The sequence below is a fragment of the Amblyomma americanum genome, chromosome 11, assembly GCF_052857255.1.
Source record: "Amblyomma americanum isolate KBUSLIRL-KWMA chromosome 11, ASM5285725v1, whole genome shotgun sequence".
NCBI classification, from domain to species: Eukaryota; Metazoa; Arthropoda; class Arachnida; order Ixodida; family Ixodidae; genus Amblyomma; species Amblyomma americanum.
The window spans coordinates 24,415,807-24,439,828 of NC_135507.1; the positions used below are offsets into that span (position 1 = coordinate 24,415,807).

The 24,022-nt window shown below is 44.2% G+C and overlaps 1 protein-coding gene across 9 annotated transcripts in view; it reads right to left on the reverse strand.

Moving 5' to 3' along the window:
- LOC144110494 (uncharacterized) overlaps window positions 1-24,022 on the reverse strand; it is a 31,046-nt gene that overhangs the window by 5,033 nt on the left and 1,991 nt on the right. For 3 of the 9 annotated variants that reach the window (XM_077643456.1, XM_077643453.1, XM_077643447.1), the window contains exons 3-22: window positions 23,723-23,812; window positions 22,892-23,035; window positions 21,964-22,005; window positions 21,766-21,849; window positions 21,645-21,686; window positions 20,681-20,740; window positions 18,614-18,805; window positions 17,914-18,083; window positions 16,165-16,336; window positions 15,446-15,570; window positions 12,983-13,154; window positions 9,943-10,005; window positions 8,861-8,908; window positions 7,212-7,361; window positions 6,455-6,631; window positions 5,365-5,415; window positions 3,152-3,242; window positions 2,259-2,338; window positions 1,161-1,212; window positions 748-824 (exon numbers count right to left, since the gene is read on the reverse strand). In XM_077643456.1, the coding sequence (XP_077499582.1) occupies window positions 748-824; window positions 1,161-1,212; window positions 2,259-2,338; window positions 3,152-3,242; window positions 5,365-5,415; window positions 6,455-6,631; window positions 7,212-7,361; window positions 8,861-8,908; window positions 9,943-10,005; window positions 12,983-13,154; window positions 15,446-15,570; window positions 16,165-16,336; window positions 17,914-18,083; window positions 18,614-18,805; window positions 20,681-20,740; window positions 21,645-21,686; window positions 21,766-21,849; window positions 21,964-22,005; window positions 22,892-23,035; window positions 23,723-23,812 (2,082 nt within the window). The remainder of the gene's footprint in view (window positions 1-747; window positions 825-1,160; window positions 1,213-2,258; window positions 2,339-3,151; window positions 3,243-5,364; window positions 5,416-6,454; window positions 6,632-7,211; window positions 7,362-8,860; window positions 8,909-9,942; window positions 10,006-12,982; window positions 13,155-15,445; window positions 15,571-16,164; window positions 16,337-17,913; window positions 18,084-18,613; window positions 18,806-20,680; window positions 20,741-21,644; window positions 21,687-21,765; window positions 21,850-21,963; window positions 22,006-22,891; window positions 23,036-23,722; window positions 23,813-24,022) is intronic. The other 6 variants (XM_077643449.1, XM_077643448.1, XM_077643454.1 and 3 more) reach the window with 3 other exon arrangements.

Here is a 24,022-nt window from a genome sequence, read left to right on the forward strand (position 1 = left end):
ATCGTAGCCAAAGAGAAACTACGCGTGAGCAGCGTCGGCTCTTCCTTTGCCTACCGTCACTCCCCGGCGCCGCTGCGGTTCCAAATGGGGGTGCCGCCGCAACTGAAACAGCGGCCTTTCCATGAACTATCGACGCTCCCTTGAGTGCCGAGTGCACAGTTGAAAGTAAACAAAAAACTTCGACGACACCTATTAAGAGTAGAATGCAAATGCGTTATTGGGCCGCCGCCACTTATCAGCAGACGCAATCTGCGGCCACGTGTGGAGAGTGGGCTGGTGCCTATTTGCTGCTTATCGACAGCCACCATCGACCGCCTGGCGTGGGGGTGGGGATGCCGGTTCTGCGCGTTGACATAGCAGCTGCTCAAAGCCAGCACCAAGAGGGATGCGACGGAGCCGCACATCAAAAATGCAACCATGCTTTGGTTTGAAAGTGTAGTTTGTCTGAAAAAAGGCATTGCCACGGAAGATGCCCAATGAACTCTGAAAACTATTAAAGTTGCCAACCAAGCCATCACAAATCATTTAATTTGCATTAGCATTGCACACCTCATCGAAGCGCCTCCACCAAATGTGGACCTGCACTTGCTCCCTGAAAACAGATATCAAGCTGCCTCAGCCATTTTTTCAATCATGTCAAGATTGTTCACAGTCCACAATGATAAATAACTTAAATAAGAATTTTTTAAAATTTACAACTAAGAAAAGTTGTGCAATGCACATAACAAGCGAAACAATCCTACTCACCTCATCTGGCCCAGGATTTGGTGCACCAAAAGCTGCTTTTCCTGTCCCAAATGGGTCAAAAGGATCTTTCGTGTCAGCTGTACAGCAATAGACAAATCGAAATTTCACTCAGCGCTCCGAATCAAAAAGTGAAACGACAGCTCTCGCAGTTAAAAGTGGCTCGGCAAAGACAACCTCACCATGAAGAAAGAAAACAAGTTCCCACTTTTAACAGATCAAGAGTTACACAACGATTTTACTGCTTTTCTCATTAGCCTTCATTCAAGTCACAGCATTTTTTTTGTTTGATAAGCAATTATGCACAGTAGTCATTTTATTGGCTAATGCAAGAGGAAAATAAATCTGTTGCAGAAGAATGGTGAGTTGGGCAAGTTGGATGCAGTTAATTTTGGCAGTAAAATTCAGCTGCTTACCGACAGGAACTTCTGGTGCATCCTGAAAGCTGGCAGCAAAGTAGTCCTCGTCCTGGAACAGAGCATTCCTTGAGTTACATATCTTTTCAACAAGAGGTTGATAGACCACTGGGACACTGGGCTGTGCCCACAGAACAGAAAAGAGTTGAGGGTTAAGCTCCCCCACACTCTTCCCACAGCCCAAAAAACCGGTCGCTTCGACGGTGGTGAAAAGGTCCCTAACAGCTGTTTGAGAGAAATTGACATCACGGTGTTTATTCTTTACTTTTTAGCTAAACGAAAGGCTACAAGCTAAAGATGTCCTTTCATATAAATATGGGTGTTGGTGCCCATAATTATACAAGAAGGTTAAAAGGGGTACAGCTGCAAAAAGCCAAACTTAGGGAAAAATGGTCATTTCAGGCACTCTTCTCCATAGTTACTAAGTTGGTCAAACAGAACTGCTATTCCTCATCTGTGAGAAAGCCTTAGCCTCGGAAGAAACTTTGCCCAAGTAGACTTTTTTGATTTATGAGGTTTACCGTCCCTATGTGACTCAGGCTACGAGGGACGCCGAAGTGGAGGGCTCCGGATGATTTCGACCACCTAGGGTTCTTTAATGTGCACTGACATCGCACAGGAATGTGACCGCCGCAGTCAGGATTGAAACCGCGTCTTTCGTGTTGGGAACCGGGCACCATAACCACTGAGCATCCGCGGCGGCTGACATTTTTTTGAAGTAGATTAATAAAGCGGTGATATGTCCAGAACAATACCAGACTGTAAATAGTTTTACAACATAACGAATGAATGCCTTTTCATTTAGTACAGCTTTAATGCAGCGGAGGGAAAGAAAAAAGAAAACAGAATTTCAAGGACCTAGAGGAAGCATTCTACTTCACTGAAAAGACAGCCCTGGACAGTAACATGCACTTCCAATCCAGCACACTTAATGGTATTTCACAACTTCAGCACAGAAAGGGATAAGGTATGCCTGGACCACCTGACATGCAGACTCCATCCTTATGACGTCATGTATATGTCATGACATCACACGTGCAACTCCATTCGCTTGAAAGGGGCTGTGTTCTCCAAGCCGCACAAATAGGCGACACATACCTTTGTCTCAGAACTGAAGGTGCTCTTGAACGGATCCCCAGCAAACGGGTCCTCCGAGCCACTGCCTTTGAATGGGTCTACTGCAGAGAATGACACGACGCAAGAATTAAACAAATGTGCACCAGGTTGAGAAATAATGAATGAGTGCAACATGGAAAAAGATACACAACACTTCCCAACTTCTCAGTCAGTGCAGAAAGAAAGCCGAGCGGTTCTTTCCTCGTGCCAAGTCCTTTCCTAAGAGAGGGTAGCACGCCAAGCCCAATCTACAAATTGTTTATTGACAATGCAGCGCCCCATTTAAAACAAGCCCCTGACATTTCCACTGTAATCAAAAAGTAGAGGAAACCCTAAAGCTAATTTTATCAGGTGTACTAACTTTAGGGTTTCCTCTACTTTTTGATTATAAAGCTAATTTTATCAGGTGTACTAAGCAATGTCAGAGCACGTTAAAGATCCCCAGGTGGTCGAAATTATTCCGGAGCCCTCCACTACGGCACATCTTTCTTCCTTTCTTCTTTCACTCCCTCCTTTATCCCTTCCCTTACGGCGCGCAGTTCAGGTGTCCAACAGGTGTCCAACGATATATGAGACAGATACTGCGCCATTTCCTTTCCCCAAAAAAACCAATTATCATTATCATTATCAGGTGTACTAAAACATTACCACCTTTATAGTATAATGTACTTTCAATGCAGCTGGGTTAGCTTCCTTCTTTGAAATGCCGTCAACATGTAAAAGTCACAATAATGCTGTCACGCGATGACAGCAATGAACAAACTTATCGTGCAGAATGCCACACTTTCAGAACGACCTAAAATGGGGAGCATGCTATTTTTGCAGCAACCTTCAATTAACTGTAATAAACCTGAATGCAAGCATGACATTCTCACCTGACTTGAAAGGATCTTCCCCACCGAATGGGTCTCCCAGGAACCCATTCATGTCGTTGAACATGTCTTTGCTGCTCTTGAATGGGTCATCCTGAAAGACAATGATGGCCAAACAGGCATATTTTACCCTTGCAGTTAACCCTTTACTGCCCTGTATATATTTATATAATACAGACTGCACCTAACTGAATAGATTTCATCATCACCATCATCATGAACCTGACTATGCCCACTGGAGGGCAAAGGCCCCTCCCATGTCTCTCCTATTAACCCTGTCCTCTGCCAGCTGTGTCCACCGTATGCCCGCAAACTTCGTAATCTCATCCGTTCACCTAACTTACTGCTGCCCCTGCTATGCTTGTCTTCCAGTGGAATCCACTCCGTTACCCTTAAGAGCCAGCAGTTGCCTTGCCTTCGCATCACATGCCCTGCCCAAGCCCATTTCCTCCTCTTGATTTCAACTAGGGTGTTATTAACCCGCGTTTGTTCTCTCACCTACTCCGCCTGCTTCCGGTCTCTAATGTTACATCCACCTTTTTATTTTTTCCATACCTCGCTACATTGTTCTTAACTTAAGCTGAACCCTTTTAGTTAGCCTCCACGTTTCTGCCTCGTGGGTGAGTGCTGGTAAGATACAGCTGTCGTACTCTTTTCTGTTGAGAGACATTGGTAAAGTGCCATTCAAGATCCAAGAGAACCTGCCATATGCGCTCCACCTTATTCTTAATCTTCGAATCACTTCCCTCTCATGATTCAGAGCAGCAGTCACTACCTGCTCCGAGTAGACTTATTCCCTTAACACTTCCGGTACCTCGCTACCAACTGTGAACTGCTGTTCCCTCCAGAGACTGTTGAATATTACTCTGGTTTTCTGCATATTAATTGTCAGTCCCAGTGTTCTGCTCTGCCTAACTCATTTATCATGCTTTGCGGCTCATCTCCGTAGTGACTTAGCAAGACAATGTCATCAGTGAATCGCAAATTACTGAAGTTTTCTCCATTAACTCTTATCTTTAACTGTTGCGAATCCAGGCCTTGGAAAACTGCCTGTAAACAGGCGGTGAATAGCATTGGCAAGATTAGGCCTCCTTGCCTGACACCCTTCCTTATTAAAATTTTATCGCTGACTTTAAGGAGGACTATGGTAGCTGTGCAGTCCTTATACAGGGTGTCCAGGCTAACGTTAGCCAAGGGTTAAAAGATAAAATATCTGAGGTAGGTCAGGGACATACACCTACCAACTGGCTTGCGCATCATAAGCAATTTCTTGTTTTGCAATTAATTACTTAGCAACTAAGATCATTTTTCTAAATGCATAAATATTGACTTTAGAAAGCAAATGTGAATAGCAAAGTTGGAGAGCACCTCCATAAAACCCCGTTCTATTTATTTGCGATAAAGAAAGCCTCACGTGCATCTTTTTTCCGAGCTCCAAAAAAAAAACCCGCGAAATGCAAAAAAAAAAAAACTTACGTGACTAGCACATTCGCGTGCCACAATCCTGGCTTGAGAGCAGCACAATCGTGGAGCGCGAATGTGCTAGTCACCTGATTTTTTTTTTTTGTATTTCGTGGGCTTTCTTCGGAGCTCGGAAAAAAGATATACGTGAGGCTTTCTTTATTGCAAATAAATAGAACGGGGTTTTATGAAGGTGCTCTCCAACTTTGCTATTCACATTTGCTGTCTAAAGTCAAAATTTACGCATTTTTACGCATTTACGCAAAAATACCTTAATTGCTAATTAATTAACTGCGAAACAAAAAATTGCCTATGATGTGCAAGCCAGTTGGTAGGTGTATGTAATTGGTTTCCCTGACCTACCTCAAATATTTTATCTTTCAACCCTTGGCTAAAGTTAGCCTGGACACCCTGTAGATATCTTCCAGTATTTTCATATGTCTTCTACAACCCGATTACGTAATGCCTGTATGACTGCTGAGGTTTCCACTGAGTCAAATGCTTTCTCGTAATCAATGAAGGCTATATATAGAGGTTGGTTATATTCTGCGCATTTCAGTATCACCTGATTGATAGTGTGAGTATGGTCTACTGTTGAGTATCCTTTATGAAAGCCTGCCTCGTCATTTGGTTGACTGAAGTTTTCCCGTTTAATACAAATAGAATAAATTTCCGCGGCGCCTATGTCTTTGCATGACATAGGGGAAACTGTGTCGTGCCACGACACAGTTTCAGTGGAGAATAATATCAGTTACCTTGCTCTCGTCGTCAGGCGCACTCACAAAGCTAGTGGGACTGCTTCCTTCCTGTAGGAGCAAAAACGCAGAACCAAGCAAAAAATACTAATAAAGAAACAGGAGACAAACTCGGGAAACTCCTCAAAGCAATGCAGAGACAAATAGAACACAAAAGAACAAATATCCTGCAGGTTTAACATTTTGCCAGCCTGCCATTCATGGCTGCTGCTGTAGCAGTGCATGAACTGAAGTGTATGGCTTTGCAGCATTCTCTGCTAAATTTACCCTGATGAACTGAATTTTGTACATAACCTATTTTCTTCCAGAAACCAGAGCATGGAGCCACCGGATGCACCACACGTTTAGAATTTTTTTTTTTAACAGAAACACCTCAAACAAGACTGCCGACATTTCTGACGTCCTCAATGGGTCTAATATGCTACTCGTTATGCCCCTACAAAAACAAACCGCGGAGGGCACATTTCTGGGCCAATTTATTGTGATGGTACAAGCTGCCAGACTATGAAGACCAAAAGAATTACAGCACAGAACATAATGGTGCAAGGCGTCATTACGTTCTGCGCTGTAATTCATGTCAGTGCGAGCGTTAGCTCTAATTTTGCTGAGGAAAAATATGAAAGGTCTGCAGTAGAGCTAAAGGTTGAGTTGCATTTTACACTGCTAACTGACAATTAGACTTTGCAGTACCAATAGAAATGCAACCCTCTGTTAGCCTAGCTGGCAAAGTATAGCACACCAGATGCAACCAAAAGAAAGATAGGACAACTGAACAAAAGTAAAAAATAAAGTAAACACTACACCACCACTCGAGGAATGGTCACAGTAAGTACTGACCCCTGCCTTTCTGAGCCTGTCACTTGCTATCAACACAAAAATTTGTGGGATGCTGGATCAACAAAGAATCTGACAAGCAGCCCGTACTTGAATGGCTCCAGTTTGCCCTTGCTTTCACAACTTGCAGACAACACAAACTGATTCCAAGACGCTTGCCAAGGGCGAGGTTCTTTGGCACCTAGAAATAACACTGGCGGCGGGACTCTGAAGGAGCTGAATAATGCCAAGAAAGCGAGAGAGACCAGTAGCTGACCGTGTTGGAGAGCTGCTGGTACTCCGGCTCGGGAAGCCCCGTGGACAAATGGTCCTCCCGCAGTAGAGACTCCGGCACTAGGCCCGGGTCTCCGGCCTGGAGAGCGCGCTCAACTTGCGACACCCATGTCTTGAGCTGCACGTGCTGTTCTTCCAGGGCCACGTGTTTGGCCTTCACCTACCAAGTCAACACACATGCCCCATTGAGTGAATATTGATGGCACGCGTACAAGTGACGAGCATCACCAAAGAGCAAGACATAAGATCTCTAAAGCAAAAAAAAAAAAAAAACAGACGTATCACGTGGCATTTACATCATTCACTGCCTTCCTACAAGCAACCATTAGTATAGACATTAATTTGGTTTACAACCTATGAGGTCCTACAGTGCATTGCACAGGAGGAATGCAATGTCGTGAAGTAAAACCTCGTTAATTCAGACCTCAAGGGAGTGAAAAAAACCCACATAAAGTGAATATCAAATTCTCGCATGGCGCACCCAAAAACTGCCATAAGACGTTTGTGTGAAAGTAAAATTTATGGGGTGAGAACCTGGGCAACGACAACCTCTTTCCAAGACAAAAGACTTTGCAACAACGATTTTTTTTGCAGTTCTGTCAAACTGTGAGAGTGCGTCAGAACTGGCACGTCCTGCAAGGGTAAGCTACAGTTCCCAGACTGTACAAACGCTTCGTTTACTCCAGTTGAACCTCCATTCTATCAGTGTTTGATGTTTTAACGAGAGAGAAATGTCACACCTGGCTGATCTGCAGCTGCGTATCCTGCTGTGTCTGGCTCAGTGCTTGCAGCTGGGACTTCTTGCTGTCAATCTCTGCCTGCAGTGCCGACTCTTCTTGGCACAGGCCCTGGAGCTCAGCCCGCTTCTGCTCAAGGTCACGCTCTTGCTCCTGAAGAGGGGGTTTGCAGTCACACTATGACAGTGTCAGTGCAGTTTCTATAATAATAATAATTGGTTTTGGGGGAAAGGAAATGGCGCAGTATCTGTCTCATATATCACTGGACACCTGAACGGCGGCCCTGTCAGGGAAGGGATAAAGGAGGGAGTGAAAGAAGAAAGAAAGAGGTGCCGTAGTGGAGGGCTCCGGAATAATTTCAACCACCTGGGCATCTTTAACATGCACTGACATCGCACAGCACACGGGCTCCTTAGCGTTTTGCCTCCATAAGAACACAGCCGCCATGGTTGGGTTCGAACCCGAGAACTCCGGATCAGTAGCCGAGCGCCCCAACCACTGAGCCACTGCGGCGGGTGCAGTTTCTATTGAATAAAATTTACAGCATGGGAAAGAAGAGGACGAGCAAACAGACACAGCACTGACTAACAACTGTCTTTTTTTTTATTTGGACACATCAATTTTAGTCGATGTCATACGCGGCAAAACTACAAAACAAGTAAGCTCTCAACACTGCCTCTCTCTTCTTGCCTTTGTTGCGTTGTAAATTTCTCCCAACATGGGCACCTACCTAGACTGAGCTTCTACACTTGCAAGGGGTTTCAGTGGGAGTTCCTCATCCACTTCATTAGAAACAGGAGCAAGGATAATGTGACTCTGCTTTTTGAACAGTATGCTCACCCCCTGCTACAGGCCATTGGTAGCAAGCTTGGGGCCTTCTTAACCACATACTTAAGAAAATGCAATAACATTTGGAGGTTATTGGAGGTGCGTAATTTCATATCCACTGTCCATTACTACGTACAGAAGCAGATATTACTGCAAAATTATTTCTTAATAAGTTCTGTCTTCACTATTCATTATTATGAATAACACGTTTGAAAAACAAAGTGCCAGTGTTAACGCGGCACGACTGTATCGTCACCGACCAGTGGTTTTTGGAGCTAACTGCAGTGCACCAAGCCAGTTTTCTTCGCGCAGATCCCTGGGCTAGGCCAAAATGCCATTCGCTTCGAAATGGCGCTCACTGAGTCTTTTTCAGTCTTGACACTGCTATTTGATTCGAGTGAAGGAATAATTTTAAAATGGCATTTTTTCAGCAATAAATGCGCCTTTCGCTGCCGGACAATCAAACAAACACAGGCTTAGCCATAAAGAGCCGCAGAATCGACTTTTATCAAGGAAGAATGAAAATTGCACGGTGTCCCTGCTACCCCTTTAAAGGCCTGTGGCCTGTGCACAGAAACGAAGACGAAGGAAGGGTGAAACACACACAACAACAAGCACTGCTGTTGTTTGTGTTTGTTTGTTTCTGTGTTTGTTTCTGCACAGTTCGCCTCAAGATGCCAAATCCAACTGGCCCAAGCTGCCATCAATGCTCTGTGCTTTGCTGCGCGAGGCACCGGAAGACACATTGGCAACAGCACCGCTTGCCAGCATGTGGCAAGGAGCAACTAAATGTCAACAAAAAAAAAAAAGGTTCAGTAACTCACCTCTAAAAGCTTTGCCTGTTCTTCAAGCTGCTTCTTTAGTGCAGAGACCTACGCACGAACATCACACAAAGCATAGTAACAGCATGTCAGGCAATGTCCACAATGGAATTGAGTTTTTTTTGAAAGAATGCTGGTGACAGTATATAGAGAAAGCATAAACCGCAACATGAATTTCAGAAAAGGTGAACGCATGCGGCAGACAGACAGGCATGCAAAGAACTGGCCCGAGCTTAAAGTTCTCGCAAGAGGTTGACACTGTCTCACAGCCAAGGAAGCACCACTCTACCAACACAAAGGTGAGAGTCCTTAAACTGCATTTCTGCAACAAAGCTATCAAAGAGCTTGTTCGCAATTAGCTGTAGAATGGTTATTAAAAAGCGCAAACAAGAAGTATTCTGTGCCTGCTGTTACTTGAGTGCAACTCTTGACAGCTCAAGACCACACCAAAATGAGCGAAAATAATCCACAACAAAGTTTGTTAATTTGTTGCTTGGTTTCGCGCTCCAAACCTTAAAACATCTCTGGAACACTTTGTTGAAGCTGCCACTTTCTCATCATCAAGGTTCTCTCTTCCACGTTGACTTTGCTTGAGTGCTTGATGGTACACAGGCAGGTCAACTGCTGCACTTTCAATACTCCTGACGCTTGACCAGTCACACATTATAACGCTTTGTGCATACTGTAATGCTAACAACTGCATTCTAGAACACATATTTCTCTTGTGCATGGAAACCAAAATATTGTGGCATTTTATTTTTAAACAGATGAGGCTAATGGCCTGCAAAGTGCTTTTCATTACAAATTAAAAGGACAGTTATAAATTCATGAAAGAAAAGACATTTCACAACACATGGGGGACCAATAGTAGAAATTGCCCCTTACACTGTAACCGCTAAGGTGATAGCCACTACACAAAACCTTTCGTTCATGCAAAACAGAGGAAAATGATCATGCACAACTTTTACAAGCGATGAAGCAGGTGTCATGCTGGCACTAAACAGAAAAAGGCCGAGACTCGAAAGAAAAGCCCTGAGGAAAACAACAACAAAAAAGTGAAAAGGCAAGGTAACGGTGGTATGTACCTTCGCTCTCTCTTCTTCAAGCTCGTGTCTAACTTCTGTTAAGTTCATATCTAATGCCGCCTTCTAAAAAAACAAAAGAAAAACAAAAAAGAGACATGCATGTCTATTCACGGTCACACTCGGGTACGTTGCATGCAAAAATCTAAGTCCCCAAAAAGGAAAACAAAAACAACAGCAATGTATGCAGCAAAACCCATTTAAGGCAACTTTCCAAGCAAAGTGCGACTGGAAAGAAGTGGCTGTTTGCTCATGCTACACTGACAAGCCTGCAAACGTTGAAGGAACACTGAGGAGAAACGAACGTTGGCCTGAATCAAAAGGGTACCGAGTTCTAATTGCAGAGAGACCAGTCTCATTGAAAACGGGGCTTTTATAATTTAGAAAATACCAAGTAACGAAATACAGGCATCGCGATCACCAGCAGACTTTTCAAGTAAAATGAGTGCATCTACACAGATTTTTTTCGTGCAGATCTCAGGGGTTACACGCTACACCGCCATTCACCACACAGTCATGTGTTTGAATTCACTGGCAGGAACATTTCAAAATCTAAATTTCTCACCGGTAGATGAGTCTATTGCTGCTGGGCGAACAACAGCATAGCCAGAAAGAGCCCGAGCATAGAATTTTACTGAGAACGACAATTCCAAGGGGTTTTCTCCAGTGCCCTTTTAATTTTAACACACAGCTAGACTGAGCCAGGCTACAAAAATGCGCAGTGTTCATGAGCCTTTGAAACTTGCAATAATGCAATATTGCAGAGACATTCTTCTGCCTTTAAGCCGTAGATTTGAAAACAAACTTGACAATGACGTTAACTGGTCTACAATTGATCCCACTCAATCAATCAGGACATGAAAGAGCAACGAGCTGCAATAAATGGGTCATGCTGTAAATTGCGATGAGAAAAAAAAAATTGAATGCAGGCAAAAAAAAATGCCAAGCCAACATTGGGTGTGTTCCAGTCTTCCCCCGATTCCAGTCTTCCCTTAGCGGCTGTTCGCCAAAACCCTACAAGTTCCCCCCAAAAAAAGGTGTCAATGCTAGCTCAATATTTCAAGCCACTTTTAAAAAGGATTTCAGTAGCTCCATCCAATGTCTCAGAGCAGTCAATGCCATAGGTTCCTTCCCAGAGACAGCCTTCTTGAAGGAAGTCAACATCGGCATTTTGTTCCTGTCAATATTTCCACTACTGCAAGGATTTAGACTCTGCTGACTGACAAATGTCAAGCTCTGTTGTGTTAAAGGAGCGCTAAAGGGAAACGAGAAGCTATGTTAGACTGATACATAGCCCTTTGAGAACACTGTCAGCATTTATTTCTGCACGAAAAGGTGACTCCATTGCTGAGGAAACTGCAAATGATGTCCCTGACCTCTTCCGTTATTTACACCCTCCCTAAGGAGGGTGCTATTGTCATCTTGATGACATGTAGCCGCCCAAACTTTGGAATGTCAGAGAACACCACTGAGAACGAAACTGCTAGACCCATCCAGATGAGCTTTTGTTAAGACATTTAGCAACAAATGGTGCCACCACACTGTGCACCACTCCTTCATGCTGTGACGCTGTCCTTTAATGAAATGGAATGGTGACCTCACCATCCAGAAAAAAGCATGTGGCCCCGAGAGCTTCTAATCAGCACCCACCCTGCTGCCTATCTCCTGTTTCAACACTGTTTGCGATCTATGGACATGAATCTCAATCTGGCCAGGCATAATACCCCACACAGTGCCTCCTAATTCGTGCAGTTCAAGTTGCCCATTGTAATTTACAAACAAACCTTTACAAACAAACCTGCTATGGCAGAATGAAGAGGAACACATCCAGTATTGCAGATTCACAAAAGTATGCAACTGTAAATGTGAGCGGCTGACTACTTGCCATGCTGTGACAAACCACGGCTACAGCAAAACAAAAAGGTGCTGGCCAAGCAATCCACGCAGGGAACAAAAAAAAGAAAAAGAGAGAAGGGTCAGGGTTTCATTTCACCCAGACATGCACTCAGGAGGATGAAGCCTTCTGCGCAGGATATACGCCTGTGGCAATTGTTTCGGGGGGGGGTGCTGGCGGAGGCACAATGCGCACGGTGCAACGAAACCTCGGCAACACACTAGCATGCGGCACTTATATGTGCAACAGCAAATACAAGTCACCTCCACAATGCACCGACTACGAGTGTGCTCTTACGCACTCCTGTTTTTCACAATTTAAGGATCATTTTGCATAAAATTTAGGCACGAAAGGGACTCCGTGACATGCCACACCTGGTTTCCCTTTAGCGAAAAGGAATTCTCAACTGCACGTGATAAAAACGAAGAAAAACACAGCTGGAGCTCGCCGATTCTGTTCAGTGATGCTTTTTTACTTCACCCGAATCACTGGCTGACATCACTGAAAGCACAAAGAGAACTGCGTTTTTCAAAAGCAGACAGTTCAATAATGCAAATATTGAGTAAAAAAATGCAAGCTGGGATGTATAATCTCTTACGTAATAAACAGCACAGAGTAAAAAAAAAAGTAGAACAGAAATGCAGACAGCCAGCCTCTAATTATTTCATTTTTGTCCCGAGTTTAAAAAGAATTTTCGCCTCACTCTGAAACATCACTCAACGGTCATGAAGAGGAGTGTTATTACAACTAATGCTCTATGCAATGTGTAAACGAGCCTCTTAAGCCACACATAAGGAAACAGGCAAGCATGGAACGTTCCAGGTCAAGTAACAATGCAAGTACACCAATGCACCGTTGACAATTTGATCATACATTGCTCTGATTGAGGAGAGACAAAGTTTCATTCCGATACAAAACAAATCAGCCATTCTGTGAATGAAGAAAAACACTACCAATGGGTGTAGCAGTCTTCTATGGCTTCCTTCCGAGATATTTGTGCCCACCTACTTTTTTTAAAAAAGTACTTCTGCATCTTTCTCATATGCTCCACCCTCGGAGTCAATAGAGATGAAAAATAACATGCCAATACCGGCCCACTGTTCGGTGTTAAGCCCTAGCACTAGCACAGGAATCTGCCTCGTGGTTCACCTGAGCGCCGAGCTCGGCGAGTCGCTTCTGGGCCTCCCTCTTCTGCGAGTCAAGTTGCTTGAGCATGGCGGACACGGTCTCAATCTCGGTCTCCAGGTTTCTCAGCTCAGCGCTCTTGGTCTTCAGGTCTGTCTCGGCCTGCAGTATCTCCTGCTCCAGTGTCGATTTGTCCCTGCAAGTTCGACGTTTGCAACGGGTGATATAGGAGTGGCAGCTGCAGCGGGGCAAAATTTTCAGCTTGGTTTGCGCTGTCGTGGTACGGGATTTCGCTGCATGACGATGTTAGATGGATGAGCTGTGGGACCACAGCAGCGATCATGACGGCTGTGCTAGTGAGGACAGTGGCGCAAGTGTGGATGAGTAGTCCAGTGACTAATACAGTTTCATTTTGGCTTATGGTTGTTTAACGTCCCAAAGTGACTCGGGCCATGAGGGACGCCATAGTGAAAGGCTCCGGAAATTTCGACCACCTGGGGTTCTTTAACGTGCACTGACATTGCACAGTATACGGACCTATAGGATTTCGCCTCCATCGAAATTCGACCGCCGCAGCCGGGATTGAACCCGCGTCTTTCGGGTCAGCAGCTGAGCACCATAACCACTGAGCCACCGCGACAGCTTTTTTTTCTTTGTTTTGGAATGTGCCCACGGTGTGCCCAGGCACGGCAGCCGATACCAGATTTGCATGGTTGAGTTGGTGTGAACGGCCCAGACCGATAGAAATTGAAATTAATGTGTTGTCATCCCTGATTCAGCGAAATAGATCGATATGGCATGCTTGCAGAATCACGTGTGGATTTCGAACCAACAGGGCAGCCTAATTTCGGAAGGAAACTATGCGGAAGTAGGATGGATAGAAGGCAACAACAAACATTTACCTTATTTACACGACTGTAACTCGACTCGAATGTAAGCTGACCTCCCACCCCCGTCACATTTCTGAAAAAAAAAAAAAAAAAAACTTGGGGATCGTTTACACTTGGCCTTTAATAATAGAACGCGATAGCACTACCCTGCTGCCTCCACTTTTTTAGCTGGAATTAAGTCGAGGCAGCAGGATAGTGCTATCGTGTTCTATTATTAAAGGCCAAGTGTAAACGATCCCCAAGTTTTCTTGTTTTTTTTTTTTTCAGAAATGTGACGGGGGTGGGAGGTCGACTTACATTTGAGTCGAGTTACAATCGTGTAAATAAGCTAAATGTTTGTTGTTGCGTTCTATCCATCCTACCTCCGCATAGTTTCCTTCCGAAATTAGGCTGCCCTGTTGGTTCGAAATCCACACAGCATGCCATATCGATCTATTTCGCTCAATCAGGGATGACAACACATTAATTTCAATTTCTATCGGTCTGGGCCGTTCCCACCAACTCAACCATGCAAATTTTACACTCAATATAATAACCTTTCCGGCCACTTCCTACACAATATACTCAGTGCCTGCAACCACTGACGGCGAGAGCATGCATTTTAGAGGAGTGTTTTACTTTGATGGCCACTGAGCATGAAAACAGAATTGGACATTCTGAGCATGAAGAGTTTGCTACTGCTCCAGTAACTGGGGGAAAAAAAAAGGAAAATAATAATTTGTGTGCTCAGCACTACAGTGCCCAGCTCAATTGAAGAAGTTTCTCAGCAAACAAGAAACGGCCTTCTGCACAAAACGAAGAAGTCGTTGCAACAGGCCCTGTTATCTAATTTAGCGGTAATTATTATTCAGTGTGGTCACATTTTTGCAAGGAGCAAGTCAAGAATCCACAGAAAAAAATTCCCATCTTTTCTGGCGCCTACTTTTGCAACTTCTGCCAGCTTCTCATTAATCCACACTGCAACTCAAAGCTGATTTCAAGGTGTCAGTGATGCAATTTTGACTGATTCCCACAATATTAAGTCATTATCTTATGTTCAGTTTGGATGGGTGGCTTTATGTGTACATGATTTTCCAGGCCTCGGTACATTTTATAGCATCCACATTACAGGACACTCTGCCCTGTATAAGCTGAATTTTATAGTGACAATGATGGTGACTTTTTATGGTGCAAGGGCATCTGTGGCCAAAGAGCGCCATGGCACAATGTATTTTTCAGTCACTTATTTTCCAAGCATTTCACCCTAAGGAAACCGAGCACCTGACCAGGGAAAAGCTTGCATCCGGTGTATCATCGGTATGTAGCCAGCGGCACTGGGGATCCAACTCTGCCTCTTCCGCTTGAGAGGCGAGTGCTCAAACCACTAGGCCACCACTGCGGTGGAATTCTAGAGTGTTTAGGTCGTGTCCACATATGTGGATGCAGTGCTTGAAGGGCTTATTTGACTACACCATCAAACCAAAATGCTCTGAATTTACATTTGCAGATCTAACTGCTCAGCATCCCATCCATGTTCCTGACACACTCCTCGTCACGGGGTTCACCGCTTGCGGAAGTGAACAAAAAGCAAATGCAACAAAGAAAGTGAGGCACTTGCATCTGCAGTGACTTCATTTCTTCAGTGATCATGTCAAGTTCCTTGTTCCCAGAGCTCGGGGCACCCACGGGTGGCGGTGTCGAACTGGTCAGTCCTTCCAGGCCAACGAGAGGACCGCCTCCATCCTGCAAACCGGGGTCCCATTTTAAACACCGCGCCAAGATTCAAACAAGCAATACTATCACTTTACGGTCAAACACACCAAAAGCCTCAAAAAAAAAAAATGAAGAAAATACACTGGGGCCATTCTATCTATTTGCCTATCTACACTGTATGCTTGATTTGGTTTGGTTTATGGGGCTTAATTCCCCAAGCGACCCGCGTCTTTCGGGTCAGCAGCCAAGCACCATAATCACTGAGCCACCACGGCAGCTTGACCAATATATAAGCATGCATGCATAAAGTATAGGCATGCATTTTTTTTTTTGACACCAAGTTGCATAATGTTCCCACGAAGGGCAGTGAAAGAGGCGGCATAAGAGGCCATGCTGGATTAGAAAGAACTGGCATTTGCCACAATGATCAACCCAAGAAATACAATTCAATCTCAAGCCCCTGTGCAGAGCTGCTGTATCCTAACACGATACTAACAGCTATCCTCTCAGGTTTAACTGAGTCACCCCTAGCTGTATGCTCACACACACATACATTGACACCACAATCATTTCTATGTGAATGATGCGTCCAGTTATAAGGGGAGCTTAGAGGGCACAGCTCACCAGAGAGCCGACTGCTGCAGCCTGGAGCTTGGGCCTCAGCGAAGGCGGCATCATGTCCGGCGTCAGCATAGCGGGAAGCGGGGCGCCTTTCGTCCTTTCTGCGGCCAGGTGCATGGCCAGTGCAAATTGTTCGCTATTCAGAGTTCCATTTTGCTTGGTGTCACAGAGGTTCCTGCGTTGCAGGGGGCAGTGCCATGACAAAGTCACACACCACAGTCAAAAAGACAAGGAAGGGTTAGCTGTTGAATGTACGCTGAAGAAGAAACGACACTGCACAAACAGACCTGGGACGATGTCCCGTGTCTATTAGGGCAATGCCTTTTTTTTTTTTCCTACAATACAAAACAGGAGCCCTAGCCTGTCACATTTCACTGCACACAAGTTTTAATTTTCACTTTTTTTCACATTAAATAACAATGCAACCTGTGAGCAGATCTCTCCCTCTCATTTTTTTTTTTGCTATCATTTCTGATGTGGCGATGAAGGGCACAGATGATCCTGCAGTACAGCAGGACACCCAAGGTAAGGAACTAAGTTGCATGTTACAATAGGGACCATGGAAGTTAGAGGAACACCTCGCTAGCAACACGCTCACACAAGCAGATCCATCAACAAAGGTTTTTTACACATATCTCCCTGATGAAGTACCGTATTTGCTCGCACAATTTATGCACCCCTAATTTATTACCCCATTTATATATATAAAAAAAAAACTTTCCCTCGCATATTTCACGTTATCTGCAGCGCAAGCCCACCAGCATGCACATGGGTGCATGCAGGGCAGCCATTGATGATCGGCGCGGCCGCATTGGCATGTGCAGCTGCGAAAGATGTGAGTGGTGTAAAAAAAAAAAAAATTTGTTAATTGGTTCTAGTGCAGAAAGGTCAGTTGTGCATCATTTACCCGGCTCACTCGTGCTGGCGGTTGCTTTGCCTTACGAACGGCTGCGAGAGCAAACTTCTGGTAACCTTCAGAGCGTGCGATGCGCCCGAACCCAAAACAACCGAACCGTTGGCTGTTCTGTTTGCCCCTACTCAGCTAGGCCACATGCGAGGGTGCCTTTATAACGCCTTGTACTTCCATTTGCCTCCGAGTGCTGGCTTTGAGATTCTATCGGTCCGCATTTATTGCTTTGAGCTGCGCACACGCTGTCATGCCTTCACACGGGAAACTACATAACGAGAGTCCGGAGCGGGCAGGCGGGTGGGGGGTGGGATATGCGTTGACTTAAGCGAGGGGCACAAGTTGAGAGTTACGGGACTTCTGCACGGCTATATACCGTATACACTGAACGTCACAACCTTTGGAGGGTTTTTTAGGGTGTTATTGCGAAATCTCCGCATAATTTGCACACCCCCTTTCTGAAGTCATAATTTTAACAAAAAAAAGCGCTCAAATTGAGTGAGATAGATAGATAGATAGATAAAGAGGAGGAGGGAAAGACAGGGATGTAAATACAGCAAATATAGTGCCCTATCGTTAATCAGAAACTTTTGGTTTATTCAAACTGATGTTTCAGTCCCATTACCGCCAAGCGTATTAGAAAGCTTCGCTCAATTTTGACTTCTCACAATTCAAAACTAATTTCTGGTCCCTTTCAAGTTCAGGTTATGAGGAGCGACCATAGCTTTGGTAAAATCCAGACAATGGCCATACAGGCAATCCCTACTAAGTTCTCACCTACAAACATGAAGAAAAATTAGCGTCATAGCAAAAGCTGTTGCAATGTAACCAATCCACTCACTGACCAGATCTGAGCCAGGTCAGCCTGTGGCAGCCCGGTCTTGAGGAAGATGCCTTTGACGTCAGCTCCGCTGACTAGTCCGTCCATGTCCGTATCCAGGCCAATGAAAATCTGGTTGAACTTGGCCATCTCAGCTGCACTCACCACCCATGGGATCGGTGGCTTGTGAAGAGTCTATTGTGGGAAGAATGTTTACACAACCTTTGCTTTAATCCCACCCCTGCTTTCACGCCTTCATACTGAGTTTCTGCCACAAGAATTGGTACAGCATAAAAGTTTCTATAAACATTTTTGGGCAAAAGAAAAAAAATGTGCAGACAGCGACACAGAAACTGATGACAATTACACAGTCATACCACAAAGCAAGCACCCTGACATAAGCGCGTTATAAACTGGCGCTTAGTTTACGAAGCTAAAAACAAAGACTTGCTGTGCTAACACAGTAATGATATCGATCAAACAAGCTGCCCCTTACTGTTCAAAATGCTACTGGAATAAGTCATATATGGCTTGGTCATGTTAGACTGAAGGGTCAACAGAAGGGTCAACATAAGGGCCATCCGAAGGGTCAACCAAAGGGTCAACCGAAGGATCAAAAGACCAAAACAAGAAGACAAAGCAAGTCTTAGCCAACATTGAAGCAAAGGGGCCCAAAATATTACGCAACAGAGGGAAAGACTGCCAGCAGTAGTACAAGAGCTCACATTATGCAAGGCGACATCAGCCGAACCAACTGATGACGGTGTGCTGGGTCTTCGTCGCAGCCCAGACATGGGAGAGAAGTCTGGCGGCATGGCCATCGGCAGTGGACTCTGCTTCGATCGAGGCATCAGCACGGGAGGCAGGACACTAGGGATGGGACAGTTGTCCAAGGCCTTGTATACTAGGTGCATTGCCTGCGTGTTTGAGGAGGGCATTCTTTCTTTTGCCACTGCATCCTTAACACTCGAGGATACAGATAGTTAAAAATAACCTTGGGTTACCATTACCGAATATTTTGTCCTAAACCAGTGTATACTAGGTAGCAAGTTGCTGACGCACTTTCTTTTCCTGCAACCAATGCCTACCAACCAACCAAAAAAGCATATGCCATTAGAACACAGGCCTATCTCTAAGCTCCACACTACATCACAGGGTTACATAGAACTGGTCCACTGCAAAGCAGAACTACAGCACAAGGAAGCAAGAGTAAGCTTCACTAAGCTTAAACCATCAAGTAATCTTACTTGGCTGCAAAAGATTTACCACATCGTTAAAGGGACAAAACACTGAATTATTTTAAGCACTCAATTTTTTTTGGCGCAACAGAAAGCTTGCTGTTTGAGGTGCTCGATTCCACAACGGTTTTGTTAGAAATGCGACAGACTTATTTTTTACTGAGAATTTTTTTAATCAGTGCGTGCAGCCCATTATTTGTAGGCCAATGCTGGAAACTATGATCAGTGAAAGCGATGACGACTGCATGTTGGCAGAAGTGATGTATCAAAGAATAATATAAATTTCACCCCTCAGACAGTGATTAGATATTTTTAATATAGAATAGCATCCGTTTCGGTTTCCACACTCAAAGCTATTATCGCGCAGCGATGTACACCTTGTCGACATAAGTTTCAGTGTACCGTGGTTTCCACTGCATCCAAGAAATGCTAAGCAGAGTGGTGCCATCTAATGACAAAAGCTAAAACCACATCTTCGGCGATGCAAAGGGTGCACTGCTTTTCATCAATGAGCGTACCGGAGAGAGAAACGCTCCTGGAGAAAAAAAAAAACACTGTGCATTTAAAACAAGTCGGCTATATTTTACCAAGATGTGGTCACGTGGTGTACTATGCTATTAATGGAAGGGTTTCCCTGCAAGATAGCACTTTATGTGACATGCCATATCAAATTAAAATTATAAATCCTGGTTTCTTTGTTATTGCAGTGCTCAATTCTAAAAAAATACCAGGCACGATCTTTTCATTTCTGCCACAAAATTGTGACATGTTTTTGTCAGTAGTCGGTCCCTTTAATAAAAAGTGGCTGCACTTGAAGCGTGTTCTCTCGCGATCTCTAGCACGACGTTGAGAGATGCCAGGTAGACAGATGCTGCTTAGGCCGTGTCTTGCACGTCCTTTAATCAGCACGACGCCACTGCCGAATTTCACCAGACACCCGAAGATCAGAAACAATTTTAAATTTAACGAACCTTACAAGAAGTACGAAAACCTACACTTTTCGGTACCAGTTACCATGGTTTGTTCCTTTTTCACATACTGGCTATGGGATCGAAAGGATTAAGCATCAATTACCATCCATTCAAAATAAGCTAGACCTCCAGCACATAGATGCTGTTTCAATGCCGCACAAACACATCTCCAACCTTTTTGTGTGACAATTATAGTGCTCTCATTTTATCATATTTTTGTCTTCTTCAGTGTTCCATACAATGTGTTGTGATTAAACCTTTGTTGCTTTTCCTCACCGTGTTAAACCCAATGTACGTTTAGAAAGTTGCTGTCGTAAAGAAAAAAAAAGAAAGCTTTTTTCCGACATGTTTCTTGCCATTGTCGTTGCTGCTGATGTAAAGGTGGCTGGTGTGTAGTTGACCTGCGGAGAGAGCAGCTTTTTCTCCAGCCACCTGTCTTTGCTCATTTGTATACCGTGGCAAAAATGAACAGTATGTCCAGTGCAATGCACAAGGCCCAGCTGCCTTCAGGGTTAACCTGAAATCACTCTAGAAGCTGGCATTGCTGATGGCCACTCAGTCAGCCATCAGCTATTCTACTCACCACAATAAACTCCTCTTCACTCAAGGCACCGTCCTGGTCAACATCGCTTAGGTCCCAAATCTAGAAGAGGTGCAAGACAGAACTTCACGAGAATGGCAATCAGCTGCAATACAACACATGAACACATCAAGCTGCTTTATAGGCTGAGCTTTACACTGTATGCAAAAATGTTTTCATTTTTTTTGGAAGGAATTCTGTTGCTAATATTTTTTTTTTGTTTAGGGACTGTTTTAGTCTTATCAGTCAAAGTGCTCTAAGCAAATGCGCCCTCAAGAGGGGTATCAATAATGTACAATATGACACGATGTAGATGAATAAGTATTTGTCAATTTACCTGAGGGAAAATGAAAAGAAAACGAAAAGCGTGAGCATAAGCAAGCTTGTATAAAATAGCGAATTACATTCATAGATTAACTTGCAGATTACAGGTTGCGAAATCAGCCCTAAGACAGTACCAAAATTTAGCATTAAAAATCCTACTTAACTCCCTACTCGACTTTACTTCACCTTATGGTGGGTGCACAGTGCAACAAAGGCAAGACAAAGGCAAGACAAGCGCAGACTAGCAACTGAGTTTATTGAAGAACGAAAAGTGGTAATATATAGTGAATGTAAACAATAATTTCAGTTTATTGAAGAACGAAAAGTGGTAATATATAGTGAACGTAAACAATAGCTTCTTTTGTTTACGTTCCCTATATATTACCACTTTTCGTTCTTCAATAAACACAGTTGCTAGTTAGTGCTTGTCTTGCCTTTGTATTTTATAGTTTACGTTCACTATATATTACCACTTTTCGTTCTTCAATAAACTCAGTTGCTAGTCGGCGCTTGTCTTGCCTTTGTTGCGCTGTTCACGCACCATGAATGCTTACCAACTCTCCCAAATCTCAGCTTTACTTCACCTTAGCCTTAACTTAACCTAACCTACTTAACCTTAACTTACTCCCTACTTAACACCTACCTTGCCCAGCACATCCAAGGGAAGCTTTGAGTTCAGCATCACCTAGGAATGAGGCACATCACACATTACCTCAAGTCGTAGTCATGCACACGTCTGTTACAGCCAAGGGAAAATGTCTTACCGGCTTCACCTTGGTGCCAGGCAGCTTCCCGCTGACAGGCCCCAGCGAGTTGAACATTTCCACATATTTTGTCTGTTCTAATGGCTTTTGGAAGAGACAAAGCGGAAACAAATATGTGATTACGTATTTATACTGCTATAAAAACAATTTTCAAGGATGTCACACTTTCGTAAATCATACATGGGACCAGAAACTTACCTTTACCGACCAATCGATGTTTGTGCTGCGAACCTGATCCGCCTGCACGGAGAAAAATATCCATAGCATCATCTACGAATACTGACAGGTCACATTATTTTCCTTCTAATGAATGTTTTAGCATTTGGCATGTTTTGTTTGCCTCATGTGCTTCCACTGATGTGGTTTGAAAAAGGTTGACAAAGCATTGATAGACATGGACTCTAGAGATAAACACGTCCTCGATTTTGCTTCAAGAAAGCTAACAACCTGCAAGCTAGCGACAAATAAGCTAAGAAGCAGGCAACACAACTGAGTAGTATGTTCAACGAAGGCTGAAAACAGTGTGTTTACAAACAATATTAATTTCAGAAAGGAGCTCGAATTAAACCCCCACTGGGATTCTCAAAGGGGCCACGTGTCTGAGGGAACTCCTCTATTTAAGGCAGGTTTCGTGCAAGGGAATAGTTACCCCACCACCCCAAATCTGCCTTTTCCCACGGTCACTCTGTGAATGCATAACTGTCCTTCTTTGCCTTTTCCCAAGATTTCACTGGTTGAAAACAGGCTACCAGATTTTAGTGTGCATTCACAATTCATGCTGTGACAAAAGCAACCAACAGATGGCAGCAGTTGTCAGCTGCTGATTCGCGCACACAGTTGGTGCTTTGTGGAAATGCGCCAAGCCTGTGTCACCTACATCTTGTGATAGAAGACAGATTTCTGTTCAGGTATGAATATGTTGCACTTTGCGTCTTTTGACATGTGGTCATCCCAGCGAGCGAAATCCAGACTACCACATTTTTGCACAGCAGTGGGCACAAAGTCATGGGCACAAATTCAAAGCAGTGTGCTTGGGAGACACCGTTATGGCACAGTCAACAGTGCACAGCAAATCTGTTAAGGATTTAAAGTTAAAAGAAAAAGAAAACTGCAGAGAGGAGCGTACCATGTTTGGCGCAGGGACAGGCAAAGTCAGGTTTGCCAACGCAGGTGGCTTGCCGTTCTGCACAAGGGCTACCAGCTTGAGGGCAACGAAAAAGCCCCGCTTGTCAAGGAACCCCTTCCCACCAGCATCGGCAAGGTCCCAGATCTGTATAAATTTCAAAAAAGGCCAAAACATGCTTTTTGCCCAGCACAGGCAATGAGGAGATTAAAAAAAAAAAACAGCAAGACGAACAGCTGCGCACCGCTAAATCCTTGAAAAACATTTCGCACCTTGAGAGTCTTACACCCAAGTGCAACATTTGTTTCTCTGCTCGGCAGAACTTCCCACAAGCAGTCAGGTGGAAAGCTGACTCCCAAGGTCATGCAATCTATCTACCTCCTACAGCAAAATTACAAGACAACTTCTCTAAAGGTTAAAAGCAGTTTTAATCAACTTGGATGCCCCAGCATTTAGAATGACCATGGGTGAGAATACTAACTCGAGCGTGAGCACTGATTTCGAGCCAGAATCTCGACATGTAAAGAAGGAAAGGAAATCATGGTTCTAGATATAATAATTACTACCAAATTATCATAATGGTCATAATGGCGGAATACCACGCCAGTAGCTTTACACGCAAGAAGTGTGCTCTCGAAGTGACAACGCAAATGCTTAACATAGGTGCAAAACTAATTATGCACACATACTAGCTACTACCACCCTCAATAGCCCTAATCATGGAAGTGTTCCCATGCTAAGCTATGCAGACAACTAGCACCACTGGAATAACTCCCAGCTGACCTGGTCAGTTTCACAACACTTTCTACAACACCGGGAGGACTGTCTCCATACCTTACTGAGAATGCCATCTGCAAGACCAGACCGCTTCAAGAATGCAGCTGCTTCAAGGGCCCCGACATGATTTATGCCCGCTGGATCCACCTGCAGGCAATGAACATTTGTGTCGACTTCTGGTGCAGTTATGGTGTTTAATTTTGCAGTTATGGTGCACCATTAACCACTTGCCATGGCTAATTAGGCACTGGACACCAAGGTACAAGGGACCCACCTTAGTCCATGCAACAGCTTTACTTTTCAGTATGAACTTGAGACATTAAACTGTGTCAATTATGTACCAATTACACTGACAGA